General features: G+C 35.0%; 1 protein-coding gene across 5 annotated transcripts in view; it reads right to left on the reverse strand.

The window, feature by feature from the left end:
- The window catches only part of TTLL7 (tubulin tyrosine ligase like 7), a 245,482-nt gene that overhangs the window by 92,952 nt on the left and 136,116 nt on the right, over window positions 1-16,414 (reverse strand). For 4 of the 5 annotated variants that reach the window (XM_049879618.1, XM_049879617.1, XM_049879616.1 and 1 more), the window contains 4 exons: window positions 7,185-7,384; window positions 6,852-6,983; window positions 3,610-3,731; window positions 2,118-2,185 (listed from right to left, as the gene is read on the reverse strand). In XM_049879618.1, the coding sequence (XP_049735575.1) occupies window positions 2,118-2,185; window positions 3,610-3,731; window positions 6,852-6,983; window positions 7,185-7,209 (347 nt within the window). In that variant the 5' untranslated portion in view covers window positions 7,210-7,384. Of the gene's footprint in view, window positions 1-1,235; window positions 2,298-3,609; window positions 3,732-6,851; window positions 6,984-7,184; window positions 7,385-16,414 lie in introns of those variants that run through there. The other variant, XM_049879620.1, reaches the window with a different exon arrangement.

Raw genomic sequence — 16,414 nt, forward strand, 5'->3', positions numbered from 1 at the left:
AATTTATTGTTTTAAAAGCCATAGTCTGCTTTTGATTACCTCATGTGCCCAGAGCTCAGCACAGTGCCTGGCATATATCATTGTTTTTGTTAGGTACCATGAAGTCACTTCTGACTCATAGTGACTCTATGTATAACAGAACATTGCTCGGTCCTGTGCTATCCTCACAATAGTAGGTATGTATGGCATATAGTAGGTAATTAATAAATATATTTTAAATGAAAGTAAATAGATTAAATAAAATACATATCCAAAACTTTACAGAGGTAATTCCTTTTCTTCTGAGGGTCATTCTTCTTCTTGTATTCCAATGTTAATAAACCATTCTACCCATACAATATTCTGGACACCCTGATGGAATAGTGGTTAAGAGCTACGTCTGCTAACCAAAGGGTCAGCAGCTCAAATCCACCAGGCGCTCCTTGGAAACTCTACTCTGTCCTACAGAGTTGCTATGAGTTGGAATCAACTCGACAGCAACAGGTTTGGGTTTTTTTTTTTTTTACATATAAAATATTCTAAGCCACAAACCTAGGTGTCATCTAAGGAGTTTTCAAGTCCTGTAAATTCTACCTCCTTAGTATCTTTCCGATTTATTCTCTCTTCCTCTTCCCACTGTCTCTCTTTTGGTTTAGATGCTCATTATTTCTTACCTACACCTTGCCAAACATCTCTTCACAGCACTTTCTCCATCTGGTCCTACTTTGTCTAGTCCATTATCCTCATTGCTACCGAGATTATCTAAAACCTATTACTTCTCTGCTTTAATCTATTAAGTAACCCCTCATTTCTCTCGGGATTAGATGAAAGGTTTACTGAGCAGATAAAGAGATTAAAGAACGAATTATTAAGTAACTCAATAAAATATAATACATGGCATACATGGCCTGACTTTTCCATATATTTCCAACATCATCTTGTGCCTCCCAATATCCTATATAACAATAGAATCCCAAACACGTCATGTTGGTTCAAGTCTCTACATATTTTCTCCTACTGTTTTTTTCTGACTAATCTCAAAGGGTGAACTCATATATACCTTTCAATATCCATCTCATACCTTAAATTCTCCAGAAAGCCTTCTCTGCCCCCCCCCAAAATGATCTCTCTCACCATCTTTGCCACCACCATATATTGACCCTACCTCTAACGTGGCATTATCAAACTGTATTCTGTGTATTCGTTTTTCCCCCTGATTAGAGTGAAAGTTTTAGGTAGGGACTAGGCTTACTTACCTTGTTTACTTAATAGTTAGCAGTCTCCAGGGCATTTAGTAGACATACAAAAACATTTGCTGAATGAATGGATGCATAATTATAAACTTTCACATGAAAGTGTATCAATATTTCTTTAATTATACCCACAAGTTTACTAAGCTTTCTCTGTGAAAAAGGGTTCTATTTTTAAAAAGTTCTCTCAATTTATCACTCAACTTTCTTTAAACTAAAAAAATATAATCAACAGAAGCACAAAATAAATAAGAATTTTGCAGTTAATGTGGTAAAAGATTTGAGTATCTGTTAACAGTTTTCCCACAAAAGTAACTTGCAAGGTCAATGTAAATATTACTCTCAGAGATAAATATATGTCATGTATATCCCACGGTGCACATGTATGTGTGTGTTTATGTGTATCTGTGCACACACACACACAGAGTACAGCGCCTGGCATACATAGATGCTCTATAGCCAATTTGAATACACACAAATGTCACATAATGCAAAAAAAATTATCCCTACAAGGTTTAACTGAAGATAAACAAGTATATGTCGAATGCTTCATACAGATAACCTCTTACATTTAAAAGAGAAACTTCTGGCTAGGGAAGCAGCAAGTTGCCATAGAAAGTCCCTGACAATTCTGGAGAAGGGGATTCTGTTCCATTTCTATTTATACATTTGACTTTGTGCAAGATATTCATTTCTCTGTCTCTTGTTTACCCCCACTGCAAAGTGAAGGACTAGAATGAAGAATCTTTTAAGAACCTTCTATCCCTAAGATTCTATTTCTGCCATCTAAATATTTCAAATCAATGTAACCTTGTGAAAAATAGCAATATAACATCTATAATGTAAATTTTCAGCAGGTCTTCTCTATTACAAGAAAATGAAGATTACTTGGTCATATTTCTTGCTAAGAAATCCTTCCTACAGATCTCCCCCATTCCTGGAAAATGGTTGATCCTCTGGAAAACAAAAAGGTAAAAGTTAATACTCTTTATTGACTTAATGAATATACTCATTTATACTACAATACAGTTAAATCCTTGAGTTTTATATTTTAATAAATTGGCAATTATTAATGCAAAAGATTTAAAATTAAATGACCTACACTGAATTTGTTGAATTAAAGAAACTATGGTAATCAGAGTATAAAATTGTAAATTTTAAAGAAATCAGAAAAAAAGGTGTTTACATAAGATGTTAATGTTACGATTGTCTGTAATATGTGGCAAATCAATGGCCAAACTATTTTTGGTTTTCTAGCTTTACTATATCCATACATATTAGCATTGCAGAAAAATTGGTGGAAAATGAACTTAACATATTTCTTCCCTACAGTCAATTTTGTATTACTCTCCACACTAACAGATGAAGAAAGACTATACAAAATATCAATTGTCTAAAATCGTTTGTATTTGGCCTTTTAGTTTGATGTGTTTTCTTCTGAATATACATTTTTATTAAAACCAAGAAAACCAAACCCACTGCCATCGAGTCGACTCTGACTCATAGCAATCGTATAAGACAGAGTAGAACTGCTCCACATGGTTTCCAAGGATGCAATCCTTACAGAAACATAGTGTCACATTTTTCTCCTGTGGAGCAGCTGGCGGGTTCAAACCACTGACCTTTCGGTTAGCAGCTGAGCACTTAACTACTGTACCACTAGAGTGCCTCCAGTTTGTATTACATTCTAAAATTAAAAGAGTAAAACCAGATTTCATTTATATGTAATGTCAGATATCTATATCTGTATCTGTATAGGGTCACTATGAGTTGGAATTGACAGCAGCAGGTTTACGTCTATATCCATCTATCTGTGTGTGTATATACACATAATATATATATATGTATGTACCAAACATGTTGCCATCAAGTCGATTCCGACTCATAGCGACCCAATAGGACAGAGTAGAACTGCCCCATGGGGTTTCCAAGGAGCCCCTGGTAGATTCGAACTGCCGACCTTTTGGTTAGCAGCAGAGCTCTTAACCACCAGGGTGTGTGTATGTGTGTGTGTGTACATATATATATATATAAATATATATATATCTGACATTATAAAGTATTTCCACTTCCTGATCTCTCTATACAATCTATTCCACACCACGCATCTTTAAGAGCAATGCAAAACACCAGCCTAGGAGGAGTTTTCTTCCCTCAATTCTTTCTTAAAGATAGAAAGAGGTTAAAAATTAAGTGTGAAAAGAATGCAGGCTTCATGTAGACAGTCAATACAACTGAACAGCAACAAAACAGGTAAATCAAGTGAGTCAGAACTGAAATTTAATATATCAACAGATAAAGAACCCTAACTAAAAGAAATTATGGTGGAATTCATATAGTTCTCCTCATGACCAATAATTCATCAAGATTAATTTCCCACCTGGTAATTTTGCAGCTCCGAAATCTTTTCCTGCTGAACCGCTGAATCACACCATATAAGGTTACTTGTTTCATCCTCATCTGGAGTTTTCAAAAACCCCATTTCGTCTATTACCAAACGAACTGCAAGTAAACAGTTAAACCAGAATTAAAATACTTCAGATATATATTTATTGTGACATTTTAATAGTATACATTTGATACATAAATATTTTAGCTCATCGTATTTTACTTGCAAAATATCCATTAGTTTATAGCATACCCTTATTTTTAATTAGAACAGCTTTATCTAGGATCCAATTATACTCAAGAGTAACTGAGAGCTGTTTTTAGGTTACACCCAAAATCCTTAGTTTCAGTCATCTGAGATTTAACAGGTACAGAAAACTGCCAAAGGGTTTGGTGATTATTTATGGCACAATGAAAACACACACACAGTTGAGACAACACATCTATTCAGGAAAATGTACATTTACAGCTTTTTTTGTGACCTTGGGCTAGATATCAAAGGGCAAAGGTAAAAACAGCCACTGGTCATCAGACCTATCCCACACTTTCCACCTCGCTAGTATTTTTAGCACTTAAAATGAAGTCACCTGTGTTGACTCAGGATATGAAATAATGAAGCAGAATTCACAGAAGTGATTTGGATACAGCCCTCCTCTCTGCTCCTACCTCTCTAATCCTATATGCTTAAGAGGAAACCCTCTTTTTAGTAAAAACTACTTATGTGCTGCTCTAGAATCACATTTAATATACTGACATTTTTCTGCCAAATAAATTTCAACTTTAGGATAATGATAAGCAAAATATTTAGGATAATTTTGGGGCTCCAACAGAATTCTGAGTATTAACAGAACAGTGTATCTATATAGCAGGACTTTAATGTTTTTTTTTTTTTACTGGTACCCTGTATGCGAGGAGAAAAGGTAAAGGGATCATCTGTCCAAATGACTTGCCTCAAGTATGAAACTGATGACCAGACACTTGTTAGCCTCAAGTCCTGGGGGCTCTGGATTATTTTTTGCTGAAGAGGAGGAAAGGATTTTTTATGCAATGGTGCCTGAAATAACAGACAAAAAAGAAGAGGACCACAGTTGGGGGTGGCCATGGCAGAAGAGGGAATTGTTGAGTTGAAGTTGCTGTTTACCATGACAGGCTTGATGGAACTTGGGATTTGTCTGGAGGCCCCAGTGATAATATATAGCAAAGGGCCATTCCTTTCTCATCTGCCACAGATCACCATGCAACTTTAGGATCCTGAGGGCTCAGGAGCTGCTGTGACACCTAGAGCTCATATGGAGGGCAAGGGCACTAGTGACACCCGAAAGACACATTTAACTGGTGCACAAGCAGAAAACTTCAAAAACAATGCCAGAACAGGAGGCTCAGGAGCAGACTTGGTACAGAGTTCATGAGCCATATTGCCTGAGAGCTCTTCAGAAATAACTGAGGAGACCTTGATGAATGAAATGGAACTCCAGCAGCTATGGAGGGGTAGCAAAATAAGCTACTGAAATTTGGATATTAATGTATACACAAGTCAGTGAAAGCTGGGAACATTCAAGGTGTGTGAGAATTGTGGAAAAGATCCACTCTCTAGATCCATAAAATCAAATGCATAAGGTAAGTCATACATAAATTTCCTTTATTGTAAAATTCAAAATTTGAAGAGCTGGACTTAAAATTTAACTTCAAAGAAAAAATACAATGATAGAAATTAAACTGTTACTTTCTTCAACTTAGCAATTTAATCTTATTTTTGTTTGAACTCAAATTTTAGAAATCAATTGGTATGTTTTTAAGGTCATCTTCCTCCACTGCATAGAAAATCAATCCTTTTAACATGTCAGCTCCAAAAACAAAGGTTGTTGATAGCTAAAGCCTAAAATCTATGCTTTTAAATGTTGGTCTTTTAGGATATCTCTTTAAAAAAGAGGTGACATAATGGTCATCATTTTTAATTTCTACCAAATAAGCTCCCTACTGATAAAATAGGAGCCCTGCTGGCACAGTGGTCAAGCGTTTGGCTGCTAATCAAAAGACTGGCAGTTGGAATCCACCAGCTGCTCCTTGGAAACCCTATGAGGCAGTTCTACTCTGTCCTACAGAGTCACTATGAGTTGGAGCCGACTTGATGGCAACTTTTTTTTTGTAATACTACCCATTTTTCTATCCATTTGCATACTTAGGTATCCCTCCTCAATCTTTCCTGTCTTCATTTAATAAAAATTGCATAAAATACATTCCTTACAAATTTTTCCTACTTTTTTTTTTTTTTTTTGCAATGACTCTTAGAGCTTTCAGAGGCTGTTCAGGAGTTGTAAAAGTGGGAATACATGTAGCAACTCTCTGAACTTCACAGACAGAAGACACCTTAATGTCCCTCATTTTAAATTTCAATTCTTATTTTATTTAGGCAACATAATATAGTAAATTCTACACAGAACTTATAATCAAAGTAAGTCAGGTTCAAGTCCTGCTTTTGCCAGCTGTGTGACCTTGGTTAAAGTATTAACTCTCACTGTGTTTCAGTTTCTTCATTTATTTTAATAGTAGTAATAATACTTCAGGTAACTAGCCTGTAGTAAGAGACATTATGAGCAATAATAGTATAAAAATTCCCAATATATTGATTATATGAATACTGTGATGATATACTACACTATTCTACAATGCGTCTCTGTAAGGAACTATGAGAGAAATTTCTCTCAATAGTCAGGAATACAGTAAGTCATATTTACTCTGAAATACCAGTATTATGTCATCTTTTGGGAACTGTGAGTTTTATAATCGATTGTATTTCAATGTTTGCTTTGGTGGCCAGGAGATTCTGAGCCAAATTCATACCCATCTCTAACAACAGTGGGTCTCATTGAAATGTATTTTGTGTTCTGATCAGCCACAAGAATGATGCAATTTTCCTAAGCACATCTATACTTAAAGATTAGAGATATACTCACTGGTTTTTAATGTTCAGATTACTTTATACTTGATTTAAAAATTAAGTATTAAACAGAAACTTACATGTTTATCCTATCCACTAATAACTAAATCTTTTAGCTTACAATGATGACCTATTTGATTGATATGTAAAATATCTCATAAAAAAAAATTTATAGGAAGTGTTTAAAAAAATCTACTCCATAAAGATAATTATCTCTCTGAATTTCTACATTATTTTTAACACCAAACTAATTTTTCCTACAGTTAGGAAAATCCCATGATTCTGAGAAGACCTACCAATTTCAAACTTTGTCCCAGCAACATTTGCTGTAATGGTTCCCTTCTTTTTCTTCTTTCTGACTTTTCTTTTCATTGTGCTTTGATAAGGCAATTCTGTATCCAGATCCAGGTGAGAGGTTCCCTGAATAACTTCAGTGGAAACGTAAAACAACTGGTCAATAAATTAACAAAAATTCCATTCCAGAGAATATAAATTCCCCCCAAACAAGGTAAAATTGTAACTCTGGTACTTTAAAGGTTCCCCAATTAATTTTTAATACTTAAAAAAAAATAGCAGTAATGATCTATAATACATTGTATTTTGTAACATGGTAAAGTTGATCTGCTTACCTCCTTCCTGAGGCAGAGATGGCATTATTGCCTATGCTAATTACCAAGCAGTGTGTGCCACTGTACCAGCTCTCAGAAAATCTGGAAGGCCTGCATTCGTCTAAGTAGGATATAGCCCCAAATCACCAAAAGTTCCTATCATATTATCTTGGTGGAATCCTCAGATTTCAGGGCACTGAAGTTATGAGATAAGAAGGCACCTGTAGGGATTGTAAAACAAAGTCATTTTAAAACAAAACAACATTTACAAAAAATTTTTGATACATGCCAATACCATTGTTTTTAAAAGTCAAGTAAAGGCAAAAGTTAATGTCTTCAATCAACAAATATTTGTTAATCAATTAATTAAACTTTATGCAAAATCCCAAGTGATGGTTCCCCGTCCTGAAAGAGTATATAGTCTAGTGGAGGAGGTTTTGTTTAAATCACATATTATATTTCCATATAATAAGCAACAAATCATACACAATAACAATAACATATTCACGGTCATTTATTGAACACTTACTTTTTTTTTTTTTTACTATCTTGTGCATTAATAGGAAGTCATTTAATTTTTCAACAAACTTCAGAGGTAGACGATTTTATCTCCATCTTACAGATAAAAAAAAATGGAGTTCCGGACAAATTTTTGCCTATCTTACTGTGTATGCAAACCTTAAACCTTCATTACAAAGATAGTAAGTGATAAAGTTGAGATTAAAATGAATATCCCTCTGATGCCAAAGCAAATGCCCTTAGCCAGGACCCCTATACAACCTCCAATCCAATGCTTGACACATAGCTGCAGCATTGCTTTTAATATGACATAGTGAAATAAGGTTCTGGGTAGAGGTTACAGGCTGAAAGAACACAGAGAAAAGTGGTTCTTTTCTGGTGGGGGTTGGGGGTTGACTTTATAAAGCAGGTCACATTTTAATTTCACTTTTAAAATGAGAACAATTTTTATGATGGTCTTAATTGGGCACATAGGGGAACATAATAAACATTTTTTAAGGAATGAACTAGTTTGATTTGGCTATACCTCAATATGGCCGATATTAGACTCATTTATGTTTTCATTGTATACGTAGGAACCTCGGCATTCATGCCCGGACTAAAAGACTAGACTCTGCTTAGTCTATAATATTAACTTTCTAATTTCTCCCATCATGTTGTAAGAATGTTTGAGTTCTTATAAAATGTCTCTATATGCAATGAAAAATTATAACAAGACAAAATCTATTATAATGAAAAGATGATGTCAACACCTTTGTTAATATCAGAAATTCAGTAACATAAATGTGACTCTCACATACATCACTCCATTAACCATTATTAATAATACAATTCATTATCAAAGAAAAGTTAGAATTTAATTTGTTCTCAGGTATCATTTTTACCAGAATAATTCTCTAAGATAATTCAATATCAAAACTAGGGAACTAATATGTATCACAGGTCAGCTGTGGGCAGGCACTGTGTTAAGAACCTAAAATATTTTATTTCATTAACAAATCTGGAACACAGGCATCATTCCCTTACCCAAATTCCAGATATGGAAACTAAGGATAGAAAAATATTAACCAAGGCAACACAGTTTAGAAAAAGAAACCTAAGATTTGAACACAATTCCAATTTTGTCTGATTATATATTGTATTCATTGAGCTCCACTCTTTTCAGAACATCATGCTAATATGCTACACATACGTAGGAGTTTGCAACCCTATTACAGAACATACCGTGAGAAATGGGTTTATTCTTGGAATTCACAATACCTCACACCAAAGAGTGAAATCACAGTAAATACCCCTAACATGATCTTAGCTCCCAATTCCAAGCTAAAAACATACCAGACCACTTTTCAGAATAAAAGAAAAGAGTAGCCTAAAGTCCAGTTTGGTTTCTTTCCGGAGGATCTCTGGTACCCCAGGGAGGTAACAATTTGAGTGTTCAAATCTTCATCCAGCTTCCTGTTACCAGAGTAAACAAAGATTCTCTTCATGGTAAAAGAGTACTTATTGCACTAAAAGTAGGTGACGAAGTCAACAAGAACTGGAGAACAGTATTTACCTAACTATAAACCAAAAAACCTAACCCATTGCCATCGAGTCAATTCTGACTCATAGAAACCCTATAGGACAGGGTAGAATTGCCCCATTGTTTCCAAGGAGCGCCTGGTGGATTTGAACTGTTGACCTTTTGGTTAGCAGCCATAGCTCTTAACCACTACACCACCAGGGTTTACCTAACTATAAACTATACTAACAATAAATTAGTAATTGTTATAGGCTCTAAAAAAAACACATTTGTTCATTTCTGACTTAAATGATGAGCCAAATGACATTGATTTGTATAGAACTCAAAATAAGAAATTTTATTATACTTCCTTCCCCTATTCAGATGGAAATTTAAAGCCCTTAAAATTATTCTATCCATATATATGCTTTACTTCATTCCACTAATGGTTTGGTAGATAATAACACTTTAACAAATGCAAGAGATTCACTCAACCACCCCAATTTCAATTATTTCACTTTATTCTCAGCAAGAGATTTGAGATGACATTTATCACACCACTCAGATGAGCCATGGTTACCTACTTAGCAAGAGCAGAAAGGATGTTTCAGTTATTTCTGAAATATTTTAAGCCAGTAGTTTCTTAACCTTGGCTACAAAGTAGAATCACTTGAGGAGCTTTTGAAAACCCTGATGCCCAGGCTGTACCACAGACCCCGGTGGGGCCCAGGCATCAGCATTTTTAAAACTCTCCAAGTGATTCCAGCATGCAGCCAAGATTACACTGCTGTAAGCACACAAGGACATGGAAGCAAAACTAATAATAATTATAACACATACATATAAAGTTTTAATAAAATTAAAAGAAACAGGAAAACTCTTCTAACTGTATCCAAAAAAAAAAGCAAAGTAGGTAAAAATCATGTCTAAAAATTCTAATGTCCAACTGAACAAACTGGAGGAAAAAAAGAATTAAAAGATCAGCAGAAATTGATTTCTAAGACCAAGAAACAATTTTTATTTTGCAAATAAGTAATTAATTTCCAAAATGAATCAATTTTACAAAACTTCAAGCAAATGGTTACTCTGAACATAGATATTCCCATTGCCACAGTGCAGATTCACAAGATTGAAATGAAACCAAAAAAATTCCAATACATTTCTTCCCATGTTGAACTTCTAATCAAGACTTAAAATCCAACTAAACTGACACTTTTTCCTAAAAGCATCCTCTGATCATGTCTGAGGAAATTAATTTCTCCCTTTTCTGGTCTGTCATACCCATACCCATTGCGGTCGAGTTGATTCTGACTCACAGAGACACTTTAGTACCTTGTGCATATATTACCTATTCAAAAATATATATATATTTGTGTTTATATATATATATATATATATATATATATATATATATATATACATGTGATGAAAGTTTGTGTCAACACTGTCCTGTTGATAACCAAAATCATCAGGTTTTATTTCATTTTGACAAAAATAATTTCATTTCATTTACATAAATATATAATATGATATAGAAAGAACACTGAACAAAAAGTTAATTCAAGTTCTAATCCTTACTCTGCCACTTACGAGGTATATGATTTAATTTCTTAAGATGCAAAAGAAATTGATTCTTTCCATCTCTAAAGTCTAAAATATCAACCAATGCTAAAATAGCAACCAACATTTTTTATGACAAGATGAAGAAAGAGAAAGCATCTTTTGTATAAGTAATATGAGAGAGGCTTGAACTGTCTCCAACAACCCCCCAAAAATTCATGCCCTAGTTAATGCCATATATGAGCTATTTTTATATAGTTATGAAATTTTAACTTACCCATATCCATTGTTGTACAGTCGATTCCAACTCATAGCAACCCTATAGAAATGACTAAAATAATCTAACAAAAAGTTGCAACCAAAAATAAAAGTAAATTGAAAATATGTAAAATAGCATTAAATAAACAAGGTAATAAGAGCTGGTTTTATGGTCAGTGAGGGAAGAAGGGAATTAACCTACTATGTGTTAAGTACTTTTGCATAACTTTGTATTTACTTAGTCTGCCCAACAAATGCCCCCAGTACATTTTATTCCAATTCTACACATGGGAAAATTGAGGCCCCATGGCTAAGTAACTTGCCCAAAGTCACAGATCTCATAGGTGGCAGAGTAGTTTTTCTCTAAAGCCCAGATTCTTTCCCCTCTTTTGTGCTATCTTCAAAATTCAGTCTTTAAACATGGCACACTGAAGATTTCATAAAGGAGCCTAATTCTACTTGGGTGGATCTGCTTTAAAAGCTAGTAGGTGAGGGCTACAAAATCAAGTCGAGGTTTCAAAATGTGGTTAAGGCCACAAAATTGTCCTCCAATTTAATCTCTCTTCATGGAACACCTAGGCAGCATTCATACCCAGACTATCTTCCAGCTTCTCCTTCATGAACATGCAGCAGCAGTTCAACAAGCATAGTTACGTGCCTGGCATGAAAAGAACAAAAAAAATCTACCTTGTGGAGTCTACCTACATCCTAGTGGGAGAAGACAACAATAAACTTATGAAATAAGTAAACTAAACCAAAACCAAATCCATCGCCATCGAGTTGATTCGACTCATAGAAGGCTGTAACAGTTATGGAAGCCGACTGTCATTTCTTTCTCCCTCAGAGCAGCTGGTGGGTGCAAATCCTGACTTTGGTTTAGCAGCCAAGCGCTTAACCACTGCACCACCAAGGCTCCTCAAGTAAACTAAAGAAGGTACTAAGTACTACAGAAAAAAAAACTAAAAAACTGGTTAAGCAGTCAGAAGTGTGGGGAGAGAGGAAGGAAAAGGGTTAAATTTTAAATACAGTGTCTAGGTAGGCCTCGTTGAGAAGGTGATTTTCAAGGACGTTAAAGACTTGCTATCATAAGTGGAACTGATAAAAAATATTATGCATATGGGCATGTAAGTGTGTATTTAAATATATGGACTCGTGTGTAATAGGGAGGGAGTGGGGAAACATACCACTTCCCATGGTACTGAACAATCTTTTAGCCCTCCAACATGGTTCCTCTTCCTAAATCCTGGCTTTTCTATGTATATTTTCTACGTTGATTTTAAAACTAAAAATACTATTTCCACACTGGCAGTGTATGTAACTAGTTTCATATGCTTTTGATAGTTTACTAATTTTCTGACTGTTTTCCTGGGAAGTAGATGGCAGGGAGAGTCCAAATCCTCTGTCATGGATTGAATTGTGTCCCCCAAAAACATCTTGTCAAATTGGCTAGGCCACGATTCCCAGTATTGCGTGATTGTCTATCATTTTGTCATCTGATGTGATTTTCCCACATGTTGTAAATCCTACCTCTATGATGTTAATGAGGTGGGATTAGTGGCATTTATGTTAATGAGACAGTGTACAATTAAACTTCTCTATCTGCTCCAAGCTTGCTATGGATTGTAATAACAATAATGAGGAGGATGGTGATGGTGCAGTGACTTAAGTAAAACTTCCTATGTGTCAGACACTTTTCTAAGTCTTTACATACAAAACTCTGATCTTTACAAACCTAAAAGGTATGTTGTCATTATCCCCATAGACAGTTTAAAGAAAAAGAGGTACAATGAATAATGAATAATGATATTGAAATACAATTATGAGAAAATTTAGAAATAATAACAATCCTGTACATTTTCTTCAAGATAACCCTTTCTGGATTCCTAAACTGTAATTATCTGATGAAAGATGTTTCTACTACTTCAAAAACAAAGGAAAAAGAATAAATATAGAAAAAATGACATCAAATCAAGTTTTTCCTTTGACAGTGAAATACTCTCCACACGTGTAATGCATTGTTCACAGAGCGTATATTGCAAATACCAGTCTGAAATTTCACTATTGTTTAATAAAAGTCATAAAAATAAGACAGTTGATTTTTTTATGTACAAAAACGATTATTTCCAAACATCAGGACATGAAAGCAATTTTGTCCATTTTTGTGTTATAACACATTATTAAATTTCCGAACTTGATCCCCAAACCAAATTGGACATTTTTATTATCAAATCATAATGCTTTTTCTTACATGAATGTAAGTAAATTAAACAAGTGTCACTTTTTAAACATTAAAATTTGAAATGTTTCTTAATTGTTTTGAATATTATTCAGATTAGATTTAAAGAGAGCTCTTTGGGTTCTAGACCAGTGCTTCATAAACTTTAATGTGCACACTGATCACATGGGGAGCTTGTTAAAGTTCAGATTCTGATTCATTAGACCTGAGAGTCTACATTTCTAACAAGCTCCCAGGTATGCTGGTCCGCAAACCACACTTTGAGTGGCAAGGCTCTCAACAGCCACAATATTTAATACTATGTTGATGGAAATTTTTTGTTTGTTTACTTTAATGCCCTTCGTCATAACATGCAAAAATTATAAAATGATTTTAAAATTAATGGAGGTGATTGTAAGATTATATATTAAAGTTAAAGGAATCAGTGAGTCCAAAAAATTTTTTAAAAGGTGAATGCTGTCTAGAACAGAGATTCTTAAAGTGAGGTCCCAGGACTAGCAGCATCAGCATCACTTGGAAACTTGTTAGAAATGCATATTCCCAGGCCTGAATCCAGAACTTCTGGTTTAGAAACTGTGAGGATGAGGTCCATCAATTTATAGTTTAACAGGCCCTCCAGGCAATTCAGACGCAGGCTAAAGTTTGAGAACTACGGGATTAGCAGGTCAAGGGCTGGGGGCATGTGCAGACTCCAGTAAAATGGAGAAACGGTACCACGTGTGGTCTATTCACAGGTCTTGATCTTTTGAAGCAAAACACAAGGCTGATTTAAAAATCACCTGGACAAAGCAGAGAAGAAGGCATTTGCTAAGCAGGGCTCTTATTTTCTTTTCAAAATCTGCTTTGAAAAGCAGCGCGAGAGGAAGACTACGAATGATCTTACTTGTTATGGCAGACAGCACTGCTAAGTCAGGTGAAGTGTTGCTTACCTAGAAAGACACTTTATCCACCACGTTTCAGCCCAAACCAGCTACCAAAGCTAACCAACCAAGACATTCATTTTAAACAAAAGCAATTCACCAAAAATCATTTAACATATGAGGATTAACAGCAACCACAAAGATTAATAATACATGCCATATGCCCAAGTATTGGACCAGGAGCATGGGCACTTAATCTGAAAAGGTCATAGACAAAAAATGAAGGAGGGGGAAATGCAAATGAAAATAAGAAATGCACTGTGGTACTCATACAATAATACATGGTAGTGAAAATAACTGAATTGGAACTACATGTGTCAACATAATGAATCACAAACAAAGCAGATTAAAAAAAAAGTTGAACACATCAGTAGTATATCATTTATATAGTTTAAAATTATGAAAAATTATATATATGATGTATATGTAATATGCAATATATGATGTATATGTATATTACGTATTACATATACATCATATATATATCATATATACATACATAGAAATGAGCATATATGAAGTAAAAGTATAAAGAATCACATGGGAATGATAAACACCAAGTTCAATGCCTCTTGAGAGGAAGGAGGATGATGCAATACCCAGGCCTGCTCTACAAAAGGCAAGTGAGTACTCGTGTTCTTATACATACCTAAGACGATGTAATTCTTTTTTTATAATTATTTTGGTGAAAATATACAGAGCAAAAGATACACCATTTCAAAAATTTCCTCATGGGCAATTCAGTGACACCGATTACATTCTTCAAGTTGTGCAACCATTCTCACTATCCTTTTCCAAATTATTCCACCACCCTTAATATAAACTTAGTGCCCCCTAAGCTTCTCATCTAACCTTTAAAGTTGTTGTTGTCAATTTGATCCCACATAGATAATTCTTTAAAAGGGCACAATGCTCAAGGAAGACATACTTTACTAATTAAGCTAAACTACTGTTTGGTTCAAGGAAGACTTCAGGGGATAGTTTTAGTTGGAGGTTTAAGGTTTAAAGATTATCTCAGGGCAATAGTTTTGGGGTTTTATCCAGCCTCACTGGCTCCAGAAATTTCATTGAAAATTTCAAATTCTGTTTCACATTTTCCCCCTTTTGATCACAATTCTTCCATAGACTCTCTGATCAAAATGTTCAGTAAAAGTAATTGGGCACCATCCAATTCTTACGAATGTGATGTAACTCTTAAAATGAAGAATGAATATACCATTATCATGATTTAGCCTTTTGAAATAATAAGTAGAAATGAAATATTCATATAGTCTTGTTTGAGTCATCGTGTGTCTCCTTGGAAATATTATATTCTAAGTCACACTGTTGAAATTTAGGTCTAATCCTAACTCCTAAGTCACTGCAAGAACTTTAAGAGAAGTAACATAAACCAAATTACTTTTTGATCAATTACACTGGCAGTAGTATAGGGCTCAGTGACAGAGGGACAGGTGTGGAGACAGAGAGTCTTAAGAGGCTACCACAAAAGTCCAAGAGAAAGATAAGCACTTGACCACAGATCAAAGCAACAGACATACGGAAAAAGATATACCACTATTACAGAATAGCAACAGGACTAGGTGACCAAAAAGGAAAAAGTAATCTGGGATGATTTCCAGATTTCTGACTTAGAAAATTGGATAGAAGATGATACTATTCACAAACAGAAGGCATGAGGGAAGAGGAGTCAACTTGAGAGGTATGATGGTTAAGATTGTGTGTCATCTTGGCTGGGCCACGATTCTCAGTGTTTTGGCAGTTGTATAATGTTGTGATCACTTCCTTGTTGAGATTTGATATGTGACCACCCCCATAATAGGATCTTCTGTGAGTAGCCAATCAGTTGAAAGGGAGTTTTCTCAGGCATGTGGCCTGCATCAAATACAAGTGGACATTCTGGCAAGGCCTGGAGGCTTTTTGCTTATGCTGGATCCTGCACCTGGCTCCTGTTCATCTGACCTCCAGTTCTTAGGACTTGAGCTAGCAGCTAATTGCTACCTTGCCAGCCAATCTTGGGATTCATTGATCTTTGCAGCCTGTGAGCAAGAGCTCTGCTTTCTGACCTGCCAATCTTGGGTTCAACAGCCCCTGTGGCTACTTGAATCAGGAGATGCCTCTATCCCGACCCATGGACTTGGGACACTCCAGCCTCTACAACCGCGTAAGCCATTTCCCTGATATAAGTATATATATATATATATATATATACGCTTTACTGGCTTTGCTTCTCTAGAGAAGCTGGCCTAAGACATTGGGT

This window comes from Elephas maximus, chromosome 3 (assembly GCF_024166365.1).
Source record: "Elephas maximus indicus isolate mEleMax1 chromosome 3, mEleMax1 primary haplotype, whole genome shotgun sequence".
Taxonomy (NCBI): domain Eukaryota; kingdom Metazoa; phylum Chordata; class Mammalia; order Proboscidea; family Elephantidae; genus Elephas; species Elephas maximus.